General features: G+C 40.7%; 1 protein-coding gene across 3 annotated transcripts in view; it reads right to left on the bottom strand.

The window, feature by feature from the left end:
• Positions 1-25,486, bottom strand: part of LOC142839747 (tomoregulin-2) — a 264,451-nt gene extending 238,965 nt beyond the window's left edge. Inside the window, exons 1-5 of one of the 3 annotated variants that reach the window (XM_075956027.1) lie at positions 25,270-25,455; positions 22,695-23,677; positions 20,147-20,256; positions 12,317-12,446; positions 6,919-6,945 (exon numbers count right to left, since the gene is read on the bottom strand). In XM_075956027.1, the coding sequence (XP_075812142.1) occupies positions 6,919-6,945; positions 12,317-12,446; positions 20,147-20,256; positions 22,695-22,866 (439 nt within the window). In that variant the 5' untranslated portion in view covers positions 22,867-23,677; positions 25,270-25,455. Of the gene's footprint in view, positions 1-6,918; positions 6,946-12,316; positions 12,447-20,146; positions 20,257-22,694 lie in introns of all 3 variants that reach the window. The other 2 variants (XM_075956029.1, XM_075956028.1) reach the window with 2 other exon arrangements.
• Between the last annotated feature and the right edge of the window lie 1,582 nt (positions 25,487-27,068).

The following is a 27,068-nucleotide window of genomic DNA, read 5'->3' as shown; positions in this document are numbered from 1 at the left end:
GTATGATTAGGACTGGCCATCCTTTTTAACTTGCACCTACACATTTGAAAATTCTTGTTGTGTTTAAATAAATTAATGTTACAATGGTGAGTTTTAAAACCATGATGCATTTACAAGTAATTACATGAGCATGCTCACGGACTTAGCTAACTCATATTTGGACCTTTGCAAGAACGGGAAGACAATTTCCTACCCATTTTTAAATCCATTGTTTCTAAAAATCCCACAGCCTCTTAGAAAACAGCAATGCTTATAGCCCTGATGGGAATGCTTTTTTTGTAAAAATATTGATTAGCCCATATTGACATACCTTCCACGTTTTCATTTGAGCAATTAGTTTTGAGAATTTTTTATTATTTCTTTTATCTCACATAATCATAGTTTCTCTGGGTGTTTCCTACCCATCCTTTGTTTCAGCCCTTTGATTTCTGCTGTCTTCTACCAGCAGAGCCTACTGTCTTGCTAAACAGAAGAAACTCTATTGAAGTCATAATTATTGTCATTGTTTTTTATTTTGAAATGGAGTCTTGCTGTGTAGATCAAGTTGACTTAGAACTTGCTGTGTGTGTGTGTAGTCCAGTTGATCCTCTTTGTCAGCTTCTCAGAGCGCTAGGATTACAAGTTTGAACTGTCATGCCTAGGCCAGCATCAACGTTTTTAAGCCATGGACCTAAAGCTACTAATTGAGTGACTCAAGTTATTCTTATGAAACTCTTCATAGAAATTACGCTCTCAGAGAAAATAGGAGTTGGAGCCAAAGGTAATGGGGATTCCTGTAATTCCATTTCTGATCTCACAGGGTTCAAAGTTCTCTGCTCTTGTTTATTAGGATTGTCTTCCCTTAAGTGGTGTGAGCCTGTTTAAGCAATAAGATGAATGACTCTCCAAGGAGACTGAAAATCCAAAAAAAAAAAAAAAGAAAGAATTTAATAGGTATCATTCCAGCCAATTAAAAAGCTAAAACTGCAAATCTCTGGATACTGAATTCAAAACCACGTCTACTATTCTGCACAGGATTATTAGCATTCCTTCCCTGCAGTTTTTATAAACCCAACTGCATCACCTGGAAAAGCCTGCTGCCTTCATTCCACTCTCCCAGACCTTCAGAAATGACCGCTGCTCTCGTTAAAGGGAAATCATTTTGATTTGTCTAATGGTTTTCATATGTGAAAACAAATTGCTCTGCAGCTCTTCTCGTAGCCAAGGCTTCCCCCTCCTTCACCTGCTTCTCCATCTCTCTCATTGTTTCTCTTTTTGTCCGCTTTTTATATGTTTTCCCAGAGTTGCCATCCATGACATCTTCCTCACTAATACTGTTCCTCTTCCCTTAGTCCATCTCCCTCTTGTTTGTTTTTGAGATAAAGAGAAAGAAAGACGGATCCTGAGCCATGGAAGTCAAGATTCCAATTGGGGTTTAGATGGCTCCATGCCCATTACTAGGCAGAAGAGCAGCTCTTGGGTGTGGGAGATGAAAAAAAAAAAGGACTGTTCTTGTTTGCTTCCCTCTTTGTGCCTTGGAAGACCTCGGTTCTTTTGCGATTGCTGGGATTCTTTATCCAATCGCTCTTCTGGCTGGGGCTGCTCACCCCTGTTGTCTGTCAGACTTTGGCTGCAATGTGAACCCAATGGGGGAAAAATCATTGTGGAGTAGATTGTGTTTGCCAGACTCGGCTGTGACCGTAACTGAAGACGGCACGAAAATGCTGTTGAGGCCAGGGAGGAGTACAGCAACATGGAAGAGAAAATTACTAACCTCTAACATCAAAGCATTTTATGAAATGAATATTCATTTTTTTATCTCCAGTGTATTTAATGCTTTATTTCTGTGGGGGATTATTCTCTTTTATAATCAGCATCATAAGTTTTCCCATTGTGTGGAGAGAGGAGAATTAATATGTAATCTCTCTGAGGATAATAAACGGTCATGATTGACATCACAGATGCCAGAAATCTTGCCCCAGTGCCTAGGCAACACATGACTTCAAATCAACCGATTTACCTGAGGTAGAAAAAGACTGTTTAAACACAACTTTTGAGTTCTCAACTTCTTAGGGTGGTGCACCAGCTTGTATCAGGCCCCTAAGCCGTAATGACTGAGATTTCATTGATGTGGCATCATCCTTCCTTGTTTGTGCCAAATTGTATACGAAGTAAATATTTTAATTACTGAAATCCTGAGTAATATTATATGAAGGCAACTGGAAAGGGGAACTTTGCACTGAGTAACAACAAAAATCTAAATCGGCTTTCTGCTTTAGAGTGATCATAATATTAATTACTTTGAAATTCATGTGAAGTTTACAAATACCAGATACGAATTCTCCTTGCTACTGTGTGTCTCTAACATTTATCCATTTAAAAGTTCTCTTAGAGGCTGTTGTAATGTGTGTCTGTAAAATCAGAAAATGAGGCTGAGGTGGGAGGATCACAAGTTTGGGGACAGCTTGACTATAAAGAAAACTTTCTCTCAAGAAACAGAACAGTGAGAATTTCCTAGAAATGTAGAACTCTAAAGTGTGTATGTTGGCTATGTTCTTACAAAATAGCAATATACTGTTGAATCTATAGCATGTATCTCAGATAAACATTTAATTCCACAAATACTTCAGACCTCTGAGAAGATGTCATAAAAAGTTGATTATGGATACTGCCTCAAGTACAGCAGGACAGCGCATCTGCAAATATTTTAGCTGTTAAAGTATAGGTCTCAGCCAGGCAGTGGTGGCGCACACCTTCAATCCCAGCACTCGGGAAACAGAGGCAGGTAGAGGGTGATCTCTATGAGTCCGAGGACAGCCTGGTCTACAGAGTGAGTCGCAGGACTGCCAGAGCAACATGAGAAACGCTGTCTCAAAAAGACAAAACCAAAAACCTAACCCAAACCAACCAACCAACCAACCAACAACAACAACAACAAAGATATGGGTTTCATTTTGGACCTTTTCTCTTTAGGAACTCGGTGAGAATGTAAGCAATCCAAAACTACTGTAAAAGGAAATGAAGAAAACTATTCAAAGCCTCGTGTTTCTAAGATAGCTTAAAGACGCAGAAAAGCAGCGGCTAGAGGATCCTTCCAGCACCCACACAGTCCTAGATCTTGAGCGGAGGATGCTTTAATACTTTCCCTTCCTTGGTATTTGTTGCCTAAGGAAGTCTGTGGGTAGATAGGAGGTGATTAAGCCTCCTACACACCACTTTCTTATTTACAACACTAAATCTCCATACCCATACATATAAGCACCAACATTGCTAACCATATTCAGTTGCTTTCTCAAGTTCTTGGGCGTGTGGTCCACGCTTTATCTCCTAGCACACAAAACATGAAGTTATGGCTTGTCACAAATGTTCTCCAAGTGCAAATCAATTCAGAAGGAATACTGACACCGCAAGATGAGGATATAGACCCTGAAGTGGGCTCCCACTCATCACCATGTGGGGTAATAATTTCCTAGCTCCTCTGCAGACACCTTTACAGAGGGACACAAAGTAAAGCTCATGTTGGAGACACTGTAAACACAGTTTTGTAACAAAGTGAACAGTTTCAAGAGTTTGATCTGGACAGTAAAATAGTTAAAACCGTCTATAAAATGTATCCAAATAACATCATAAAACCTTTGCATCCATTATACTTAGGATAAAAATTTCCCTCAATCATGATAAACAACAGTTATGCCCTGTGCATATGAGTAGAGGTTAAATTATTCTTAAAATAATCACGTCTAATATAGTTTCTAATTTCTTTGCTAATATGAGACTCAACCATTTCAAAAAACATCGGCCAATCTAAAACAGGTAAAACTGATACTTTTTTTTTTTAAAAAATGAGTTTACCCTTGGGGGGCCCTAGCCATTTCATTACGGCCCCTACTCCTAGCGAGTGTTTGTAGGCATATTTGCTTCTTTTACTAGTCCTATCAATGCTCTGCATCGGAGACTCACAGGAACTTTTGTCAGAGAAGACATGATAAGCACAGCTATCAAGCTTCCACGGCCCTTGCAAAGATGACCCAGTTCCTACAATTCACCTTAGAACAGGCACAGCATGTTCGACCACCTGCAGTCCATTCCAAGGATGACCCCGGTCAACAGAAAGCTTCAGCCCCAGGTCTTTAGAGGATCCCTTAGTACAAAGACAGTCTATCCTAAGGATGTGAGCATCGGTAAGCCAAACCCAGTTTTACCAACTCCGGGGCTATACAATCTGCACTTGAGTTCATCTTTGTCATTGCAATTACTAAGCTATTTGGCATCTTAAAATAAACAATTTAAATAAAATTCAAAACTGCTAGTACCATAGGCTATAATAACATACAAGCTGGGGAAAAACAATCTGGCCAACATCCCAGTTTTGTCTCTAATTTAAAACTTTTATTCATATTGCTAAATTTTTTCAGAACATTTATTATTTCAAAGATTAGACCTCAGAATTCAAAGAAGTGGTTTTCAAGCCGAGGGTCTCTATTCCTTTAAAAAAAAACCCTCCATCTCCAAGACTACTTACATTATGATTCAAAACAGTAGCCAAATTACAGTTATGAAGCGACAATGAAAATAATTTTATGGTTGGCGGTCACCACAACAGGAGGAACTGTATGTAACAGGAGGGTCGCAGCATTCAGAAAATTGAGACCGACTGGTTCAAAGGGTTATATGCCCTATTTCTTAAAAGTAAGTGTATTTATGAAGCAATTGGGTCAGGTATGGTAGTTCCTGTATGTAGACTTAAGATTTGGTGAGCAGAAGCAGGAGAAATGCTCTGAGTTCAAGACCAGCCTGGCCTGATTAGTGAGTCTGTCTGGGCCAGACTGGTTACAAAGCAAGACTCTCTCTCAACAATCACAATAACGTTCTTGTTTGTTTGTTTTAAGGAAGCTCTAGTTGAAAGGAATCGTGAAGAAGAGAGAGCAGGTGAGAGAGGAGAGAACACAACAAACTGGGGACAGAAAGGTGTTTCCCAAAGGTGTGTGCCACTGCTTAGGAACCATATAGCCAATGTCAGGCTGAGAGAAAAACGGTTTCTGTAAGAAGCAGACAGCCTTAATCAGATGGCAGGAGAGTACAAGGACCAAACTGGTTCACTCTAACAGGAACGAGGAAGGACGAGTGTGGTTTTGCTTCCACCTTCTTGTGCTATTATCCACAAATGAAAACCAGGAAGTGCTACCGGCACAGAAAGCCCAGGTTATTATTTTAAAACCAAGACAAGATGCACGTTGGTTGGGGACAGTGTGCAGTGTAAACTCAGCCACACGGCGAAGGCATTCTATGTTCTGTGGACCATTCTGTTTTCTTTGTAAACGTGATAGCAAAGAACAAGTCTTGTTGGGTGGACAGTGGAACAGCTCAGTCTCAACAGAGTGATTGTAAGAACAGTCTTCAAACACAGTTAGCTGTTCAGAAACTGGACAGAACTCTGCACAGAAACAACTTCCTACTAAAGCAAGATCTTAAAATTGGATGGAGTTCTTAGTATTTCAACAGCAGAGCATCTGCAAAAGTCACTGCCCTTTTCTCGTCTTTTATATTAAGATTTAATTTGTTTCCCAGGTTCTCCTGTTCAAAGCCTCCAGGAATCTCTCTTCAGAGTACTGATTCCATCACCTAGGGAGGACGAGCAACTTGATTTCTTGGGAGTAAAGAAAGTCTGTTGAAGCATGAATGGCGGTCCATGGCCATGTAATGTCAAACACGATCTGTATTTGAGTCGTAACTGCTGCTTAGATTTAGCCCATCTGGAATAATGTTGAACGCCAATGTGCAACTCTGTGCTTTCCAGGGGCAGCTCATTTGAACTGTTAAGCCTTTCTCTTTAAGACTCAAATCTCCTAGACTAGATAAAGCTTCCAGCATTGTGTAGCGATCTTCCTGAACACAAAGCACAACTTTATTGTTTCAACACATTCTAGATTTGCTAAGAGTTAGGACATAATTATTTTTACAAAGCCTAATAAATCTTTGAGGTGATATTTATATTTCAAATCAGTTTTCATGTTATCAATCTTATAATTATATTTTGGGATTTGTGTTTTTACTTATTTAGTGTCTATAAACATTTGGGAAAGGCTTTAGGGTATTTACAAGGAAAGTTTACACTGAGAATAAAGTATCTTTGCTTGCAAGCATATAAGATGTAAAGTTTCTACTTTTCTCTTTCATATTTTAAGTTAAGTAATCAAAACATACATCTTAATTGGCTGGGCCCAATAGAATACAACACATATATCTTTAATTCCAGTGCTCAGGATGCAGAGGCAGGTGGATCTCTGTGAGTTCAAGGTCAGACTGGTCTCCATAAAGAGTTCCAAGTCTGCCAGAACTACACAGTGGACTCTGTCTCAAGCAAAGCAAAGCAAAACAAACAAAAATATATCTCATTTTATTAAAATTATTTTATATTAATTTCACCTTGGAAGAAAAGATAGAATTGTGTTATCTTTAACTTAACGTTTATTTTTTCATTTTGATGAGCTAATATGTCTTGACTTAAACTTATATTTTGAAATAGGAAATCATTTATGTGTTAATGTTAGTACTCAATGGTTGAGGGCAATATTATGTTATTTAAGAACCAAATATTTGAACATTTTCTCCATGAACTTCTTCTCTCTTGCTAACCACGTCTACAGTTTTGCATTTTGAGGTTTCGGCAGTGTTTGTACGTGTTTCAAATTTATCCACTCTTACTCCAGTACTTGAAGGAGGAAGATGAACTGAGATGGGTATGATTCATGAATAGACCAAAAAGCAAGCATGGAATATATAGCACCTAAACTCGGAAGACAAGTTTTTATATAGTTTAACCTTCTTAAAAATTTCAAAACTTAGGTTTCTTTAGATTTCTGCTTGAAAGTAGCATTAATAAGCATCCACAGTAACTCACCAAAATCTCCAAAAATACAGAAAAAGAGCAACCCCTACCTCCATCTCCAGATCCCGATCCCGCATCTGGAAAGGAAAAAAAAATGACAGGTCATAATCACCTGAAAAACGTATGAAACAATGGGTTTTGTTGGGGTTGTTTTGCATTTAAGATGGGGTCTTCTGTAACCAGGACTGATTTACAGTTTGCTCTGTTGGGGGGTGTGTCCCGAATTTCAGGCCCTCCTCCCACCTTCACCTGCCAAGTGTGGGGATCACAAAACTGCATCATTAGCTTGCTTACTATCTCACAGCTAAAATATCATTGGTGTGAAAATTAGTAGTATTTAATATGTTAATATTTAATCCCTCAACTTAATCTAATTCCTATTGACATAATATGTAAATAAGATACAGTTTTTAATTCTTAACTTTTATGAAACCTGTTAGGAAACTGCTTTGGAAAAATCCTAAACTTGACCATTCTCCCTATTTTAATTTTGATCAGGCTGAATTTAGAGACTTTGACATAAAGAAAGAGAAAAAAAAAGGAGACACTTCCGTAAACATATTTTGAAAATTAAACAGTATACGTGGCAAATAAACACATATCGAAGACTTGTATGCTTGAAAATTGCTCATAAAAAAGATGAAAAGAGATAAAGGGAGTATTTTGTGTGACAAGATGCTTCTCCAGACCACACATACTGAGGAGTCTGTCTGTAGCTAAATCGCTGTGTCTTAAATGGGTAGAAGTGAGCGTAACTTTGCCTCTGTGCTTACAATGGAACAGACACTAAGAGAAACTGGCAGGAAAATAGTCCTATGTAGGGTTTCTTACTCTGCTTCCTCCTGCCCTCCCTTCCAAGTCTTGCCAGTACTTAAAGTTGGGTTCTATCTATCTATCTATCTATCTATCTATCTATCTATCTATCTATCTATCTATCTATTATCTATCATCTATCTATCTATCTATCTATCTATCATCTATCTATCTATCTATCTATCTATCTATCATCATCATCTATCTATTATTTATTTATCATCTATCTATCTATCTATCTATCTATCTATCTATCTATCTATCTATCTATTATCTATCTATCTATTATCTATCTATCTATTATCTATCTATCTATCTATCTATCTATCTATCTATCTATCTATCTATCTATGAACTCAGATTCCAGAAATACCCAATTCCTGGTTTGATTCAAGACTATTGAGTAACTATCTATTCCTAAATGTAGACATCATCTTCTCTTTACTTATTTGTTTGCATTGAAAATATGCTTCCTTGTGGATTTCTCATGTTAGAGCCAGGTAATATAATATTGGTAGTCTCAGATATATTATTGCTGCTCTACATTGGAATCTCAGACAGGATTCTAGACATACATCAGAAACCACCTCTATAAATTTGTGTTTGTTGTTCAGTTTCATGAATATAAAACATTTCTTCTTCTTGCTAGTCTCTTTGAAACGTTGCTGAGAAACACTACATAGAGTGGCTAGAGGCATGAAAATTCATACAACCAACACTCATGGGAAAGTGGCTGCATCCACCATACAACATGTCTACCTGTGTGACATTAACATTGCCATGGAGGTACGGCAGTTGAACAGTGAGTCTTTGGGGCAACTCGATTAATTAATTCATTAACTGTCATCATGACTGGACATATGCTTAAATACAAGCTAATTGATAGAAATAGTTTACAGCAATATATATGTGTATATATGCTAAGAACAATATTGGTTAGGAATAAATATGTATTTGTTAAAATATATATTAAATATACACATAACTTTCTTAATATATATCTACTCTTAATATATTTATATATTTTATTTGTTTTATATTTATTTTATATATATATTTACTCTTAATATATTTATATATTTTATTTGTTTTATATTATATATATATACATATATATATATATATATCTTTTTTTCTTTTTTCTTTTTTTTCCAAACAGAGTTTCTCTATGTTGACTTGGTTCTCCAAGAACTCCCCTTGTAGAGCAGGCTGAACTTGAACTCACAGAGATTTGACTGCCTCTGTCTTCTGAGCACAGGGATTAAAAGCATGTGCAGCCATATGTGTGTGTGTGTGTGTGTGTGTGTGTGTATCTTAAAATATAGAACTAACTTAGAACTGTAGTCCTATGACATTATAAAGATAAAGTATTAAGAAAGGCTTATGCATTTCTCTCTGTTATAGGGACATATTCCTCCAGTTAGAACAATACTCATCAGGGATAATACTATTTCTTTTGGACAGACTAAGTGCTCAAATGGTCAATGTTTGCTAAGTTTCCCCTGAGCACACCTTCACAAGTATTTTAGCTCATTTCTCTACTATTTTTATTCACAAGCTGTGAAGCAGCAGGGTTAACACATCTTGCCCATGTATTCTCAGTATATGAAGTTCATTTCTCATTTCCTAATATAACTGGTAACTCCCTTCAGGCAGGCCAATGGGATGTTTGTCTCCCACCTCTCGAATATGACACATATAAGGAGAAAGATACCCATGTTCACAGGCCCCAGGGTGCTAAATGGCAAGAGCAATCTTAAGCCACCTTCCTAAACTTACTCCTTCTGTTGAATGACTGTAGTCAACAAGAACTTACGCTAAATGTATGAGCACTGTCTGGAAGACGATAATCAAAATGTTGAGAAAACAACTTGCCTATTGATTCTTCGGCTTTTGGGAAATTATAGATGACTGGGGGAAAGTGAGGAAAAAAACAGTGACAGCATTTTGACTTTTATCTCCCACACATGTTTCTAAAATTTCAAGAGATTTAGTCCGCATGAGTAGTGTTTGATTTGATCCAATTTGAATAGCTAGGGAATAACGGGACTAGATGGGCAAACGGTCCCTGTCGTCAACAGTCTCATTACGAAATACTTTAATGCGTTCTCAATTGCAGGATGAGTCATCTTGACAAGCCAGAAATAAGTAGTCCAAGAAAGTTGCATGGAGGCAGAAACACCCCGGCAGAGAAGGGATACCATTGGACCTCAGTCTGCTTCTGCATCAGCCAGTTCTTACAAGATGAGACATGAAGCTGACCGTGAGCCTGGCTACGAGGAAGTCACACTCTGGATCAAAAAGCAGCCTCGCATCTCTAGCGGCACAAAACAGATAAAAACCGTATGCGCTTCAGACTTTTGTCCCCAGAGAATACACCTTGCCACTTCCACTCCGTGTCCGAGAACATTAAAAATAAATAGGAACATTATGAAGAAAAGCTAATTTATTTGCCGTCAGGCCTGGTTTCTCCATCACTCCTCAGACCAAAACCCTTCTTCTAGATCCGCTAGTCGACAGAAGATGCATTCAGCTAAACTGGCTGACTAATTAAATCCCATAGAAATTTCAGCATGCAAATGAGGTAAGGACAGCTCCTTCGATTGTGATTAAATTTTCTACTTGGCTAAGTATTTATTTTCATAGTAAAAGCAGCACACTGGGGACGAGCAGGAATAGACTTGAATGAATCAAGAGGGTGGCTGTGCACTGAGAGGAACTTCGAGGGCGGGAGAAAGGATGCCGGTTTTAGGACCAGCTGTTATTTCATAACCGTAGCTCCTGCTCTATCTCGTGTAACTCCGCCTACCTACGGGCCTTCACCCGGTGATGCCCAAGTTGGTCAGCTGCCCTCCTCGATCACAGACAAAGCTTTTCCTACTCTTCGCCAGTCCAGTGTTAGCTACAGCCTTCCCGAGGTCCAGTGATTCTATTTATTTCTGTCCCATTAGTTCCAAAATCGTTTTTCTTTATTGCTTTGTCTTTTGGTGTGGCTGAGTACTTTATTTTCATAGTTTGTTTCTGAGTGTTCTTCGTAGGCCCAAGGCTAGCCTTCTGGTCCTCTTCCGCAGGGACTCCTGCCCTCTTGACTGGGACACTTGCTGGTCACCTTTACACCCTTTTCACTCCAGGCCAAGAGGCAATGACCTGCTCTGCCAAACCTGTAGTGAGCAGAGGCCAAACTGGCTCGCCATCCAGATAGGTCACTCATATTCTGAGGCAAAGAATCGCTGAGGAGAAGAGACCCCTTAGCAACCAACACAAAATCGAATGACCGTATCTCTGTAGCAGAGAAACATCCGTGATTGACTGTCCTTTTTCATGGTGGAGGCCGTGGGAGTCAGCAGGGCATCTCTAACTACCATCCACCCTTAATAATAAGTAGACAGCCCTTGCTCGTATTATACCCTACCCCAACACACTAACACATGCTTCTCCTGGAACACCATGACAAAGACCTGTTATCCCCGAGGGACTTCTATAGCAAAGATTCCCTAATCCTAGTTCTTGAAAGAAGTTTTTCTATCGCATCACTATTTATCCTGAACCTGCAAAGGTCTTTCTCGGAAACTGTGACTCTCCCAAAAGTTTCTGCGGGTAAGTGTAGCTATTATGGTGTGCTCCTGTTGAGTTGGGAGGCGCTTGCGGTGTCTAGAGCCTGACCTGCACTGGGCTCCGCTCCGCTTTAGAGCTCTCTGCTTTCCTCAGCAAGTTCTGCCTAATTACTTTTTTGTTTTGTGTGTTCTTGTTGTTGCTTTATTTCTCTGCCTGTAAATTCCTGGCCTATAGCAACCATGGCACAAAACAAGAAAGAGAGAGAGAGAGGGAGAGGGAGGGAGGGAGGGAGGGGAGAGGAGGGAGGAGAGAAGAGAGAGAGATGGAAAAAGAAAAAGAAGCAGGAGAACAAAAGGAAAACAATTAAACTAAAACACATAACCTTGAAAAGCTAAGAAGCTCATGGACTGATATCCTTCCTTCCTTCCTCCCTCCCTCCCTCCCTCCCTCCCTCCCTCCCTCCCTCCCTCTCTCCCTTCCTTTCTTCCTTTTTTCCAGCATTCTTAGAGCAACATAACTAAGGAGCTCCGAAGAATCTGAGTTTAACTGTGTCAGAAAGACAGATGTTAGTGTAAATTATTCACACTGGCAATGCATTCCTGAGTATGATCTGCTAAACAGTATCCAGTACATTTTAAAGTTAAAATCTAACATGAGTGCCTCCACAAAAAAAAAACAAACAAACAAAAAAAAACTTGCTAACTTCAGAATTCAAATCTGCACAGATGCACTCTAGGAGATAACCCCCCTTCTCAAAGAGACCATCAATTGAACAAACAAACACTTTTTCTATAAACTTGATATGTAGGATCTCAAGGCGGCATTCTATTTGATTCAACTGTCTGTACATTGGTAACCAATATATATGTATTTAAAGATACCAGTTGTCATACAATACATTTCCTATTTTTATACAGATGTATTTAATTTTTTAAAAAAAGAAAGCAAGGCTTTAAAAAAACAGAAGAACAAATGGAAGCCACAGTCAGTATATAGTGAGGTTGATGTTAGGAGCTAAGAGGAAACAAGAAGGGATTGGACCCACAATCCATGTGGTTTTCAGGGACACTTGGCGCATACCTGTGGCACAGGATCCTTCTGAGACCACAAGTATCTCGCTCTGCTGCTTGCAGGCAGCCTGTCTCAGGTAGCACTCATTCTGGTAGCTCTCTCCATTGGAGCCACACACAGGCACGTAGTCACTGTTGCACTGAGGAACAAAGATAAAAGAAAACACTATGGTAGTTATTGGATTCTGCATCCCTCAGACAGCCCCAATACATATAACCACTTCCAAAACAAACCACTCCTTTTGGTTGCTGGTGATCCCTGTCACATCCTACAAGGGTTTGCTTTGTAAGGGCATCACCGAGAGATACACAAAGGGTCATGCCATGTTGTCCAATTTGTCATTTGATTTAGGCAGAGGCACTGCAAAGTATTCAAATTGATTAGGTGATTCCAAGAAAGTGACTGAGCCAGTAGCCCACAAAAGATGTAACAACAGGCACGCCCCGATTATTTAATTTTTCCTGATAGGTATCCTTGCTGACTTGCTATGGTGAAAACAAACAGCTCAGCCAGGTCAAGCTATTAAAATCAAAGCTGACTGCTATCTGTATTGGGAGCAGAACTATTTGGCTGAAATTTCAAAACTAAAATAACAAAATAAAATCCTTAGTTACTCCTTGGTTATTATTTTTTCTATTTAATTTTAATCTTGATACATTAAGAAATATTCAGATAAGATATTGATCTGTTAATTACTGCTTATCATTAAAACTTTGAATATTGATAAAGACGAAGGATAGAAGCAAGACTTCGGAATATAAAAGGAAAACTTTCACAAGTAGTGAACTGCATATCCAATTTGTTGAAAATCCCAAATGATCACCCTTCGTGTTTGTTTCAGAAAGAGAAATGCTCATTTTTTAAAAATAAGCTCATTATAAAAACTACATATTTCTACAATGGAAATTAGGCAACCTACTGGGTACAACCGTCATATTATAATCACACTTTAAGACATTAGAGATACTTGGCTGTGTCCTATACCTGCTAATTACACCAGGATGTGATTATCTGCTGATTGCTACTACTGATGCACTTCATTGTTTAATTATAACAAATGAAATGATCAAGATGATTATTCATCAAAGCTTGCCTATGCCAGAAACACGGGAAGGAATACCATGCGTGCAGATCCACGTGGAACTGCTTCTCTGTTGTCTACTTTTCATTAAAATGTTTGAACTTTGGATGTGCTATAACTATACAGTACCCACAAAAATAAATCAACAACCTATCCAGGTTTCAAGGAAATTTTAATATGCATGTTTATATGCTTAAAAGTTGATCGCATGTAAATTTGAACTCAAGGACTTATGCCAAAGGAAAAGAATAAAACAAGTATGAGATGAGAATTAATTTGACAACAACTTGAGGCATATTTGATTCCATAATTTCATACAGCACTTGTATCCTTTTATTCACAATAATCTATTTAATCCTTTCTTACCTTTACATAGCAAAAGTTTTATCATCCTGACAAGTTTATTTATTTATGCACTCATTTTGTGTATGTGCCTGTGAGTTCAAGTATATGCGCATGCCTGTGTGGGGAGCCAGAGGTTGACATCAAATATCTTGTGAGTAAGGGTCTCCCCCTGAATTTGAACCCCCAGACTCAGCTAAGCTGATCCCGGGATCATTCTCCCCATGATGTGGCCATGGTTGTGCACTGCCACACCCAGATTCTTACATCAAAAGTGTGGATTGAACTCAGGTCTGTATTCTTGCACAATAAACACATTAGTTTCTGAGCGTTTCCCAGTCTTCCACACAGACAAATTACCTGTGATGTAAATCAGTGTTTTTTGAATGAAAGGCACATGCTATGCCTTTTATACACCACTGAATAAATTAAATATTAAATTTTGCTAATTGGTATTTTTCCAAAGAGCAAATCCAAATCTTAAGGCATTTATGATAGTCATGATTGCTAATAGCATGATTTCCTAGATATTTTAGAAATCTTTAAATTTATTTCCATAGTTAATAACTAGGCATTCTGGATGCCTTATATGCACTGAGTAATTCCATTCCACAGTTATACTGTTGGTTCATAAGTTGAGTATGTTTACATAGCTACATATGAAATTGATTTGATTATGATTTTTGGTAATCTGTCATTACTATTCAACTCAATAAGGAGTTCACTTCTGATTTGTGAAACCTGTGGACTGTATGTCTTCATAAGCTTTCTGTACACACACACACACACACACACACACACACACACACACATGAAAACACATACACAGACAGACAGATAGATAGATAGATTAAATTACATTTGATTTCTGACTACTGTAAGTGTATCTCCAGTGTTACTCAAGGCAAAGACAATAGCCAAATTACAGTGAGATTTCAATTTTCCGATAATAACAATTAAACAGTAAAAGAAAAGTTAAGGCTGGTGCTAATTTCATATTTATGGCCAGAAGACAAATATGGCCAATTACTGGGTAAATGTGCAGTGTTCAGGACCTGGGACAGCAGAATATAGGTGGACTTTGGCAGGTCTTTAAGCTACCGTGCTGTCTGAGAACTTGGAGGAGAGAAGAAGGTCAAGGAAAGAGATGGCAACAATAGGGACAAGAGGCTAGCTTCCTCTTCCTTAAACACACAAGAGTCAAAATTTATGTGGATGGCTGGTTTATAAATTTCTTATGCTTGGGTCTGGCATTCTTGCCCCTGGTCATCTTTTCATTAGCAATGTTGGGTGTGCAGATTATTTGAATTCACAATTTCTTCTATCTAACTCTGATTTTTTTTTTCTTCTTCTGTCTTCTCACATGCTTCAGAAGGTGAGTCAACTACCAGGCCACTGGACTGAATGGAGGATGGGAAGCTCTTATTATCTTTGTCACGGGCGATGACACAATGCTGATACGCATCTTAAAATAGAGAATAAGCTGATAGAGAGCTAGTATGTCACTTCTGTGGGATGCACTAAGCCAAATGTGAGCAGTGTTTAAAGCGGAGCTGCCAAGTTCCATGCAGAAGCCAAAAGGGGGATTTGTGTGGAGCTGCGAAGAGCTTAACTGTAGATTATCACCATGATGCTTTTGGCCCTTGGTACCATGACTTGCATGAAAGGAAATGGATGCTCTCAGGCACCAAAACTCAAGTGTGGATGCCTAGTCTTGGCTTGTCTTCTCTTTCTCTCCATCTTTCTGTAGGGATTGGTTATGTTACTTCATGGCTAAAACCTTGTACATCCATAGTTTAGTTTCTTCATCTGAACCGGTGAATGGGGACATGTGGAGAACTAAGAAATTTATGCTTTAAAAACATAGAATTTGTTATAAGTAACACCTATTACATGGAAATTATTTGGCATTCATGTCACACTTTTTGCTAGCAGAGTCATCAACTATCTCTCATGGTGAAGTACTGTTTGTAGAATTAGAAAACAAAGATATACCCTCCACAGCTCTAGGTGAGAATAGGCTAACTTCTGCACTGAAATACGCCAGATTCATGAAAAATGGTTGATGAAGGTAGTCCTGGTATTGTTTACGGTCTGAATAAGGGAAACTTGATGTCTAGTAACTTACTAAAAGTCTGCATGGTTGTTTGGTGAAGTAAAAAGAAAAATAGAACTCAGATTATGGTTAAATCTATAAATGTGTGTGTTACATAAACTTCTAAGACGTATAAGTGATTCTGTTTTTCTTTATGTCTTTAAAAATCTCAAATTTATTTTCCAAATACATGTTTTCAGTAGGATGACTTTGTTCCCTAGTTTTCATATTGCTTAAGACAGCCACACACTACATTAATGGAGCCAACAGCTTGAATCTCTGAGATCTATGGAATTCATCTTTGCTACCAGGGAATAAAAAGACCATACAAGTTTTCACGTGATTTGATGCTTGTTTGGTTAATATGGATTTTCAGGCTGAGATTTCAGCCTCTAGAAGCTAAATGTGACTTAAGTTGCGTCTATTGCCAGCACCTTCCACAGCGTCTGGCATGGAGATGGTTCTCAACAGATGTTAAGTGAATTCTGTTATATTCCCAGTTGTCAAAGACTGAGGAAGAATAGCTTAAGATAATATAATACTCTTTTGGAGGAGAAAATGTTTAAAAATCCATATGTGTTGACCATTCCACCAGTAACTTTTACTTCTCTGGGACTACATCTCCCTGCATGTATACTGTTTATGGTTTTTAAAATGGGTAGGTCTTTGACTGTGGTGGGTGTGGCTGTCATTCTCCATGTCAAGTCACTGAAGAACATGGGTTTTACTTTGCTCCTCCTCTATCTCTGGATGCTTGCCCTTGAAACTTACCCACCATGCTATGTCAAAGCCCAAAGTAGCCCATGCAGAGAGTCAGGGGCAGAGATCAGCCGTGCTCTGCAATTGGTGGTCAGGCATGAATTAGAGCCCTGAACTGAGCATGCCTTGAATGACCACTCCTTATCAGTGAGAACAGAGAGTGCAGATAAGCTGCTTCTAATAACCTCATCAAAACTACAGATCTATGAATAAGATAAACTTTCGTTTTCAGTGTCTAACTTCTGGGCAAAACTTAAAGCAACCCCAGTAATTGGACATTTTAGATATAAGACCTGGTTTATTAAGAGCAAATATTTAACACCCAAATTGGAATATTCTTGAGAAAATATAAAGCTACCTTATAATTTAAACTCATAAAATTGTCATTGATCACTCTGTGGCCAGAACTAAGAACAACTGTGTCTTTCTCTCTTCCTCCCCTCCTACCTTTCATCTGTCTTTTGATCTTCCTTCCTTTCATCCATCCATCCACTCATCTGCTTACTGCCTCTCAGTCTTTTCTTCACAATTGATTTACCAGATTGACTAGTGTATCTTTTGGTACTGTGATAGGAAGGTAAGATGCACAGGATTGCACGGCATTTTAATTTTTTATTTCATTATCTAAGAATTACTGGTAGAGATTTAATACCCCTTATCCAAAATGTTTAGGAGGATAACATTTGAAATTTCGCCGTTTGTCAGATGTCAGCGTAGACTTTGCCCTTTGAGCATCCATATTAAAAAAAAAAACAAATCTAAAATGCTTTAACAAAATTCAAAACATTTTAAATATAATGATGGATTTGAGAGTATTTTAGAATTTTGGTTTTATGGATTATAGATGTTCAACTTACATTGCTTTGGTTATTAATTATCGTCTATAATAAACTGGCACTGTTGTGTTATTGGAATTCTTCTTTGCATGCGTAATAATATTAAAAAAATAGAATTGGGGTGCTTTATAAATATATCAGTTGGTTTCATACTCTAGGAAAATGACTTAATGGTAAAATATTTATATTAACAAAAATAACTTTCCATATCTCATAAATGATGTAAAGGAATGTATGTCATTGGTAGAGCACTTCCCTCTCACATGTGAGGCCCTGGGTTAAATCACCAGCACTGTAGAAGAAAGAGGGGAGAAGGGAAGAAAGAAATGATAGAGGAAAGACAAAAATGAAAAGTGAGCCAGTTAACCAAAATTACCGAGTTTAGTTGTAATCATTGAGTGAGTTTTGAAGGGTGGGAATTAATGTCTGTTAAGGCATCTAAGGGAAATCAGGGTCATATATGTTCATTCTAGTGTTGAGTAATAACACATAATGCAAGACATTAAAAGTTATGCACAGTATGCATATTTATGATTGAAATTTATCTCACATCCAGAAAGACTAATGGCACATCCCATTTTAAATAGAATAACTCATGCTTATATATGAAACTGCACAAGAAACAAAAGTTTAGGATACTATCTTGAAGAGATTTTCAGATCTCATCCTTTTCGCCAGATAAAAGTGGGAAGACATAAAAGAAAAACAAACAAGTTCACAAAGCAACAACAACAATCCCTAAAGACTGAGAGGAAACAAAAGGCCTCCCAGCTCAGCGTAGTTTCTCATTTTCATGTGATTTGTACAATTTTATTTAGACATCACTATGATTTAGATGTTCAATATTTCTGATAACACATAAAGTATAAATTTACTACTAGAGAGATCTTTTTTTTCTCTTGAAAGACTGACTATTGTAAAACACATATTAATAGCAATATAATCCAGTAAGTAAATTAAAAAATATAAACTTGGAGCATATATTTTCATTTATTATTTGAAAGCTACTCCATAATTACTTAAGTTAATATATATTGGCTGACCGATGTATGAAAAGCATAAATCACTTGGTTGACAACCCCCCCCCCCCGTGACAGCTAAAAATCAAACACGGTTCCTTTAATAAGAAAATGACATATTTCAATCTCCTGCATTTGCCCAGTTAGAAGTCTACCAGTTTCGCTTATTCTAGGTGAAGGATCAGAAAGACAAGCTCCCATTTGAGGAATGGTCTTCATGAACCATTCTGTGATACTGACAAACTTACTTTCTGCATCCACCCTAGGTTACAAAAGTAAGAGAAAGTCATGGGGATCACACAATTTTCAAAAATCTGTAAAATTCCACGGGCCTCTAGTCATTTATCCGACTTGCTTTTTCCCACTTGGCTTATAATTCCTAAACTGATCACGCTCCACCACCCTCACGGAGCTCATCAGGAGAACGTGATTTGCCACTGGCTGTAGTAGAGACTTTGAAAGTTGATGCCTCGTGCGTGTGATCGTCACAGACATATTTATGATGTGAGGGCAATATCTTCAAGAATTGTAAACTACCAATTGGCTCACTCTGTTTCTCGTAAAGGAGAAAATAATACCCAAGGAACTTTAATCTTACCTAGAAGTAACTTGAGTCCTATTTAAATGTGAATTGTCTTATCTTCACCAAGACAAATTCCCAATATTTAATATTAAATCATTCCTCAGTGTTGTATGTTAAATCACGTATGTAGATATGCCTTATGTTTTTTATTTGTTCTGTAACTTTCTTTTTTTCATAGAATTTTGGAAGCATTCTTAATCTCGAGTGTAGTATATATTAGATATAATATGTATAGTATATTATATACCGTATAGTAATATAGCATAGTATAATATATATAATATATACTGACTCAGTATATATTGGATATTAGTGTGTGCTTTTAAATCAATTCAATAACTTAATAACAACAATGGTAGTATCAAATAAATTCAATTTTGGGAACTAGTTTTGATGATACTTCCCTTTGTAAAAAATATGCTTATCTTTCCAACTGTTGCAAACTTCCATGACGCATGGGAAAATGCACCTTTCTTCTGCTTAGGACTCAATTTGAGGCTCTAAGTGCTCATTTGGGTTCCTAGGAGACTCCGTTGTCATCTAATGTGCTATTCTGAAAACCCTTAACGTATATTAACAAGGTTCATCATTTCCAAATTGGCACCGCAGTTTTGGAGTGACCTTAATAGAAGTCAACTTAAAATTGTCTCATATTGACAGGATAATAAAATGGAAGACCACTAAAACAAAGAACGATAGAGTTGAGAGAGAGAGAGAGAGAGGGAGAGAGAGAGAGAGAGAGAGAGAGAGAGAGAGAGAGAGAGAGAGAGAGAGAGAGATGACAACTCAGGAGAAGAAGAACAAAAGCACAAACTCACACTTTATATCCACTGACCTTTGACAAGTACCCTCAGTCAATTGACCTATAAAAGCATGTGTTCCACATCTCAAAAGTAGAATCCAAAGCTGCCTGACTCCAGTGCCGTTTCTAACTATGGCACACACCAGTCTCTAAAAGGCATGTCTTCTTGACACCAGCTTGCTCCCTTGGCAGTACCTTTGCGTGATGCCAGCCTCCCTTTGAATCTGCATAGTTATAAAATGCCAAGTGATGGGTTGCAGAAGCAACTCTCTGCCTTGCAGTCTTTGTAAGGGATCGAAGGTGCAGATAGCAGATGTCTTACCTTGAACTGACAGACGCAAGTCACAGTGTCTCCAATCCTTAAACATTCCCCGTCAAATTTACAGGTGTTGGTGTCGCACAGGAAGAGATCATTTTCTCTGTCATCATAACCTCAAGTTCAAAGAGAATGCTCCAGTCATTTGAAGATGCTATGAATTCTTTTAAGAGAATGCTATTTTGTGGCACTAACAGAATTTTCTTAAAATTTAACTTCAGCAGCCACCGATGTTCCACAAGGTTGCTTTCTACTAACAATCCCAAAATCTAGAGAAGGGATCAATAATATTTTATACTTCTATACCAGTTTCCTAGTACATTCCCTTTCAATATCATCTTCTGAATTTTAGCTTGGATTAATGCTGACTTTGAATGGAAGTTTGATACTTGCTTCTCAGCTTCCTCATCCCCCCTCACTAATAGACTATTATCAGAGACCCAAACTCAACATTTTACGGAAACTCTGGTGATGGTATGTGGATGCTATTTCTAGTATTTCTTTATCTTTAATTATTCTTTGCTATAAGGTCTAAAATGACTCTTAGTTGATATTTTTTTTCCAGACAAAGAGGAAGCAAAACCTCAATAATAAAGATAAACAGGCTTGATGTTTTCTATGAAGGTCTCTCAGGCTCAAAGGAAGATTGATCACCTTTCAGTTAACAGGGGTGGGAAGGGGCTGCCAAGTTCTCAACAACCTTGCTAGAAGTGCAGGTCATTCTTTTTAGTTAGTGCACCCACTTTTGAGATATATAGCTCAGAATGCATTTCTTCATTGCCAATGTCACACTCAAGTTATTTCTTTCCTGTACTAATACCAGGTAAGAATGAAGCAAACTGGTCCTATTCAACATTAGCTACAATCAAATTTAAGGATGTTTTGTTCCCAGGTGGAACTTATTCTCTACAAAAAAAAAATAGCCTACAGGAATGCAGGTGCCAAGAATAAGCTAGATCCATGTTGAGTTTCATAAAATGCCACATTTAGAAATTACCCAAAGCAGAACAGTCAATCTACTGACCCAGATATCATGGAACTGTAAATTTCAACTTGTCTTAAGAAAGCCCGAACTGGATTGGCATATATTAATTGCCTCTTGGGGTTTGTCGTAGCCATTCCTTAGGACTGTGCATGCCTCCAGCTATAAGTTACACTTAATAATCACACCCTCTCGACAGTTACAGACCCTTCCTTTCACCTATATTTCTACAAAACTTCACCTCATTCTATTGTACCAGGATTTTATTGACAGAAAATAAAAGGCTATAAACACACTTGCTAAAACGAGACAGCATCAAACCATGAGGACAAATGCCCAGGCATGTTTATGAAGTTTAAAATGCCAAAGCTATCATACCGCAGTTCTTCAAGGTAGGCTAGAGGCTCTCCCAAGGAAACGTAGAACAAGCCAGGAAGATTGCAATAGCTTCAATCTTTGGGCCGTTTTCAATTAGTGCTTCAGTAGGGTGCAGCCTGTGAGGCTTGAGTATTCTGACAGGGGATGAATGAGCAAAAGGACTGCCTGTCACTCCAGGAAGCCCAGTGCAGAAGTGAAGGGGTTGGAACCCACTGGGGTAGGGGCACTATGTTTTCAGAAGCACCCAGGCTTGGGGCATCCCATCCTGGCTGGGGGAGAATCTGTGATCGCTTCTTTTCTCAACTTCTGTGCTCTACATAGGAGCTGAGAAAGCCTGGGTGGACATCCTTTGGCTACAAAATCAACCTCTTTCAAAATCAATGGCGTTTGCAGCCAAAGAAAGAGAGAAAGGAGGGAGGGTGACAGGAAAGAGGGAGGGAGAGATAGAGAGGGCGCACCAGAGAGAGCAAGAGAGAGTTAAAGAGCTATAGACCGGGGGGGGGGGGGGGGGGGGGGCTATAGCTAGAGGAGGAAAGAGGAAGAGGGAGAGAGGGGAGGGAGGGAACAGGGAGGCAGAGAAATATGAGAGAGAGAGAAAGAGAGAGAGAGAGAGAGAGAGAGAGAGAGAGAGAGAGAGAGAGAGAGAGAGAGAGAGAGAGAGTCAGTTCTTGGAAACTTGCCTCCTTCAGAAATATCTGTGACCCAGTGCCCAGTGCTAAGTAGGAAAGCCCTGCATTCAGAAGCATTTATTTTCCCATGCAGGAATTAACGGTTCCCCCTGCAGTCATGAGTTGATTTATTGCTTTCTCGATTGTTCTTTCTCATAAAGTTATTTCTCGCACAGCTAGGCTAGACTTTTATTTTTGAAACGACAGGAAATAGTCTCTGTTAGGTGTTTCCCTAGATTCGAGAATCCAGAAAACTCCCTCCCTAGTATGTCTCTAAATCCTCTCAGCTCCAATTTGAGGGCAGACATCCAAGGTTCCCCCACACCTCCACTTTGTTCCTATCCCAGCACGCCCAGCCCTGACTGAAGCAGTTCCCAATGTTTCTCAGGATGGAGGTGGGAAGTCCTGGCTTCCAGGCAGTGGAAGGCGAGGGGCTGGGCAGACGCACGAGGGTGGGCTGGCAGGTCTGTACAGGTTCCGCGCTTCTGAGGGGTGAAGGGGTGGAGGGCTGAGGGTCTGGACTTACCGGAGCAGTTCCAGCCGGTGGGCGTTTGGCAGTCACTTAAGGAGGTAGGGAAAGCAGCGAGTTTCACCGGGCGGGCTATGATAAGCAGCGTCACCGGCAGCAGCAGCAGCCAGCAGAAACCCTCGCAAAGTGTCCAGCTGCTGCACTGCCGCGGGGACTCCCACGGCACCATGACTACTTCGCGCAACTCTGCAGCAACCAACGGCTTCTGAAGAACACGGGATCGCGGGGGCCACGCAGCGGGCTACTGAGCATCCCGCGGACCACGGCAGCAGAGGAGGAGGCGGCGGCAGGGACAGCCGGCTCTGGGGCTGCGGCCAAAGGAGCGCATGATCTCAGGAGTTTCAGCAACATCCAGTAACCCGGTTCAGCCCCGGGAGCGAGAGGATAGTCCGCTGAGAAGCTTCGCCCCAGATGCGGGGAGCTGCTGCCATAAGGAACAGGGTTGGGGCAAAGGAGGAACAGGAGACAGAAACCAGGAGGCAGAGAGGAGGCAGCCAGCCGGCAGGAGAGAGGCGCGCGACTAGACTGGGTGGAGGGACAGTCACAGCGCCCCGCAACCCAGCCGCCGCCTCTCGCGCTCTGCCGCCCGCATCCCTCTGGCGTTTGGGAAGCAGCAGGTCCTTAGCCCGCCCGGGGTCACGTGGGAAGCGGCAGTCGGACTCTGATTGGCGGAGCGGGATGCAGGTCCCGGGAGGGAGGGGTCGGCGAGGAGGTGCAAGGAGGAGGCGGCCACCAATGCCACAGATGGGCTAGCTCTCTAGGCTCTTGCCCTAGTCGGGCTGGGGCGGAGGAGGGGGGTGGTGGCTCCTGGGAGAAGCTCAGGCTTCAGGGCGGCTACTCCCACGCTCTTTCATTCCACTTGCCTCTCTGCTCTGCTCCAGGACGCCCCCTACCCTGCGTGGGGTCCGAGCTTGCACCTCTCTTCTGTGCGTGACCCAGGCTGCCAGCACCCGCTGCGGCTGGGTGGCCTTGTCTTCCAGCTGGAGATGGTGGGGGCGGAGGAGGTGGAGAATCAGCAGCCGCAGGGCACCGAGGGGGAAGCGGGCAGGGAGCAGAGGGTGTCCCGCTGGCGCCGGTGGGCCAGAAAAGGGATCCAGGCTAGGCATGTCGTGGTAGCATAAGAAGCATAAGGATGCTTCTCTAGGCGGTGGCCGAGAAAAGCGGGTGAGAGGTGGCCCTGTGAAGGCTAGAAAGCTCTGTAAGGCTTCAAGCAGCAGCAGCGGCTCCCTGAGGAGCTGCAAACCCGACGGTGCTCTCCAGGCGGGTGCAGCCAGTCAGTCTCCCTGGCTCTCCCTGGTCTCCTCGCCCCTCCCTTTCCCTTTCCAGGCTCTCTGCAGTTCAGACCCGCTAGGGCAGCTGAGGTTTGGGTCCCTTTCCCCTGCGCGATCTGGTAAAGCCTGGAACCTATTTGTGTGGCTGTCTAAAAGGCGCAGCCAAATGTGCTTGGAAGGTCAGTTTTGGTTGGGACAGGTGGCCGTGAGGAGCAGCAAGAGGTTTCCCTGCATCTATGCTGAGGATGAGTTACAGGGCGAATCCACAGCCAAGTGGCGCCTTGGAGGAGAGGATCCGCTTAAGCTGCATGGGCAGTAGCCCCTGGGCACTTTACTCCGCGGCTGCCGGATCACCAGTGACCTGGGAGAGGCAAGGGTGTCTAACTGGGCTCCAGTCACTAGCTTGCTCCTCTCGGTTCTCTTTCGCCCCAGAACTCGGGAAACAGCAGAACGCTACCGCTTTCCTTCTGTTGCCTTCCAGGCAGTTAGAAACACTCTATAGCTTAATGGCATGTTAGCTTGTAGGGCCCAGAGCTATCTGGGACGAGGATGGAGAGGAGTGTCTGTCTCCCGCGACTCTAGTCACTACTGCAGTCACAGGGTTTCTTGCAGCAGAGTTTCTCTCTCTCTCTCTCTCTCTCTCTCTCTCTCTCTCTCTCTCTCTCTCTCTCTCTCTCTCTCTCTCGTGTGTGTGTGTGTGTGTGTGTGTGATTGTTCAGTTATTTAGGATTTCTTTTTTTCCATCCGCACCATGCATGTATATTCCCTGGTTTCTCTCTCCCTCCTCTTTCTTCTTTCCCACTCCCTCCTTCTCCCCTTCTTTCAAGAGCTCGCATATCCTCCCCCTTTCTTAAATTTCCTTGTATCCCCTTCCAGCATCTTGACTGAGAGCATTGTCTGAAGGCATCTAACAAGCAATTAGCGTACCTTACCTAAATCACTTAAAAGAGGCTCTAACAAGCTTTGAAAAGGGTACTCTCTACCCTCCGCAGACGCCACCAGGAAACAAACCATGCCAGAGCAATCCCTTTAAGTACTGTGACCTCCAACCTCCTCCCACCCGGCTGCCTTTTAACTTCGCCTTAGAGAGATGTGACCCCACAGCACCTCTGAGCCTCAAAGCCACCTCTCTTTCTTCCTCAGTGTGGAACCTTTTCCTTTATCTCAGGGATCGGGCCCCCTCCCAAGACGAGCTTTCCCCTCCTCTGCCCACCCTTAAAGATATCTGAATCTTGGTGTCTCTTGCCCCAGGCAAATAAGCGGCCACAGATCTCAGCTTTCCACTCAATGGCATCTCTCACCAGCGAAGACTCCATTAACACAGATCAATTTGACCAGACGTTGGAGGCATCAGAAAAATCGGCTTTTAGATGAAGCAAGTGAGTTGTTGAAGGTAAAGGAATGCCCAGAAGATGGAGCTGCCAAAGATATCGCAAAAACAAAGAAACGGAGCTGCTTTTCATCCGAGACTGCAACAGACCTTCAAGCTTAGCGCAGACTCAGCCGCACCAACCCCACAGTACAGAGTGAGAACCTGGGATTTTCCATACCAAGGCTCGACCGGAGATCAGAAACTAATTAGGCATGTGAAAACAAGCTCCATTTAAACTAAAGACAAAGTCCTTCAGACACTGCTTTTGCGGCGATTAGTATCAGAAACCAGAGCTAGGGATGCAGGGCTTGACTATAACACAGAATTTTACAGAACATCTTCGCGAGGAAAATTGCTATTGCGTTCTCTGCTAAAATTTTGGCTCTTGTTGTAAGAATGTGTATTCTTCAGACCCTTTGCCCACAGTAACTTAAAACGTCCGCGGAGTCAATTGCTGCTTGTGAGTGGATAACACAGTCCCCTCTACGGGGGTTCTTTACACTATTAAGCCAAGCCCTTGGAAGCAAAGCCTTTCATTGGGAATTCTGTGCCGCTGCGTCCCTTACTAAGCATTTGGTGGTACAGTGCCACCAAGAAGCGGATTCTGCAACTGGCAGGCACCACCAAGTGGCAGAAGAACATCATTCACTGAACAGAGCGCTGCATTGTCCAATATGTAAATAAAACATGCATATTATTTAGTCTTCATTTAGGTACTGAGGAGCTAGATGGGTACGTTTTATTATTGTAGGATTGTCCAAGCGCTTCATATCTTTTCCCTTAGGTTCAAATCAATTTCCTCATGACCATAAACTTTCAAAGTATGCTTACGAATTCTACCTTGCACCATCTATTATATGATTATTAGTAATTTAAGTGAACGCATACCTTGGGTTTTCAAAGTTCCTATTTAAAACAGTGCATGCTGTGTTCAATATTCCTGAGTTAGAATACTTTAGTTGTGGGACACATTATCTGCAATTGATACAAGGACCCAGAGAGGTTGACCCAGAGAGGCGTTCAGTTAAAAAATTGCAGGTAGGTGTTTTGTTTTTTGTAGAAAACTATTTTAAATTTAGCTTTTGTTGTTTCCAGCTTTGTGAACTTAAATAAATTTGCGTTTAATTTGAATGATTTGTATGAGTCTGAAATTAAAAAGTCATAATTGGCCCTTCCCCTTTCCTCCTTCCCTCTAACCCTTCCCATGTATTCCTCATAAGTCCATTTCCTTTTTTCTTTAGTTATTGATACACACGTGCATACATACAAAAATAACTTACAATAAATCATTTGGGAAGAGACTGGGGGATAGCTCAGTTGTAGAGGATTTACCTCCTATGTGGGGGGGCTTTGGGTTTGATCCCCAGCACAACAACAACCACAGACTATTTTTCAAGCGGAGTGGACATCATCAAGACCTGTGAGATTGCTCAGGGCTTCTGAGAACTGCGAAGAGAAATAGGGATTGTTCTAGAAAAGCAATGTTGACAATAAATGAGGTTCGAAAAGTAAGACACAGGGGATTTGTTCTTCTCTCTCTAAAGCTTTCTGATTGTTCAGTAGAGGGAGGGTACAGATTGTGCTTTGTCGTATGTCAGACAGTTTAGTAAAAAGAAAGAAACATGTCATTGGGTCCCTACAACACCCCTTTGGAGACAAAAGTGATAACTAGTCTTGTTTTTTTTTCTTTTTGGATTTTTGAGACAGGGTCCTGGAACTAGCTCTTGT

This window comes from Microtus pennsylvanicus, chromosome 22 (assembly GCF_037038515.1).
Source record: "Microtus pennsylvanicus isolate mMicPen1 chromosome 22, mMicPen1.hap1, whole genome shotgun sequence".
NCBI classification, from domain to species: Eukaryota; Metazoa; Chordata; class Mammalia; order Rodentia; family Cricetidae; genus Microtus; species Microtus pennsylvanicus.
Note: the sequence above shows the minus strand (reverse complement) of the source record. Positions and strands in the feature narration are given on the sequence as shown.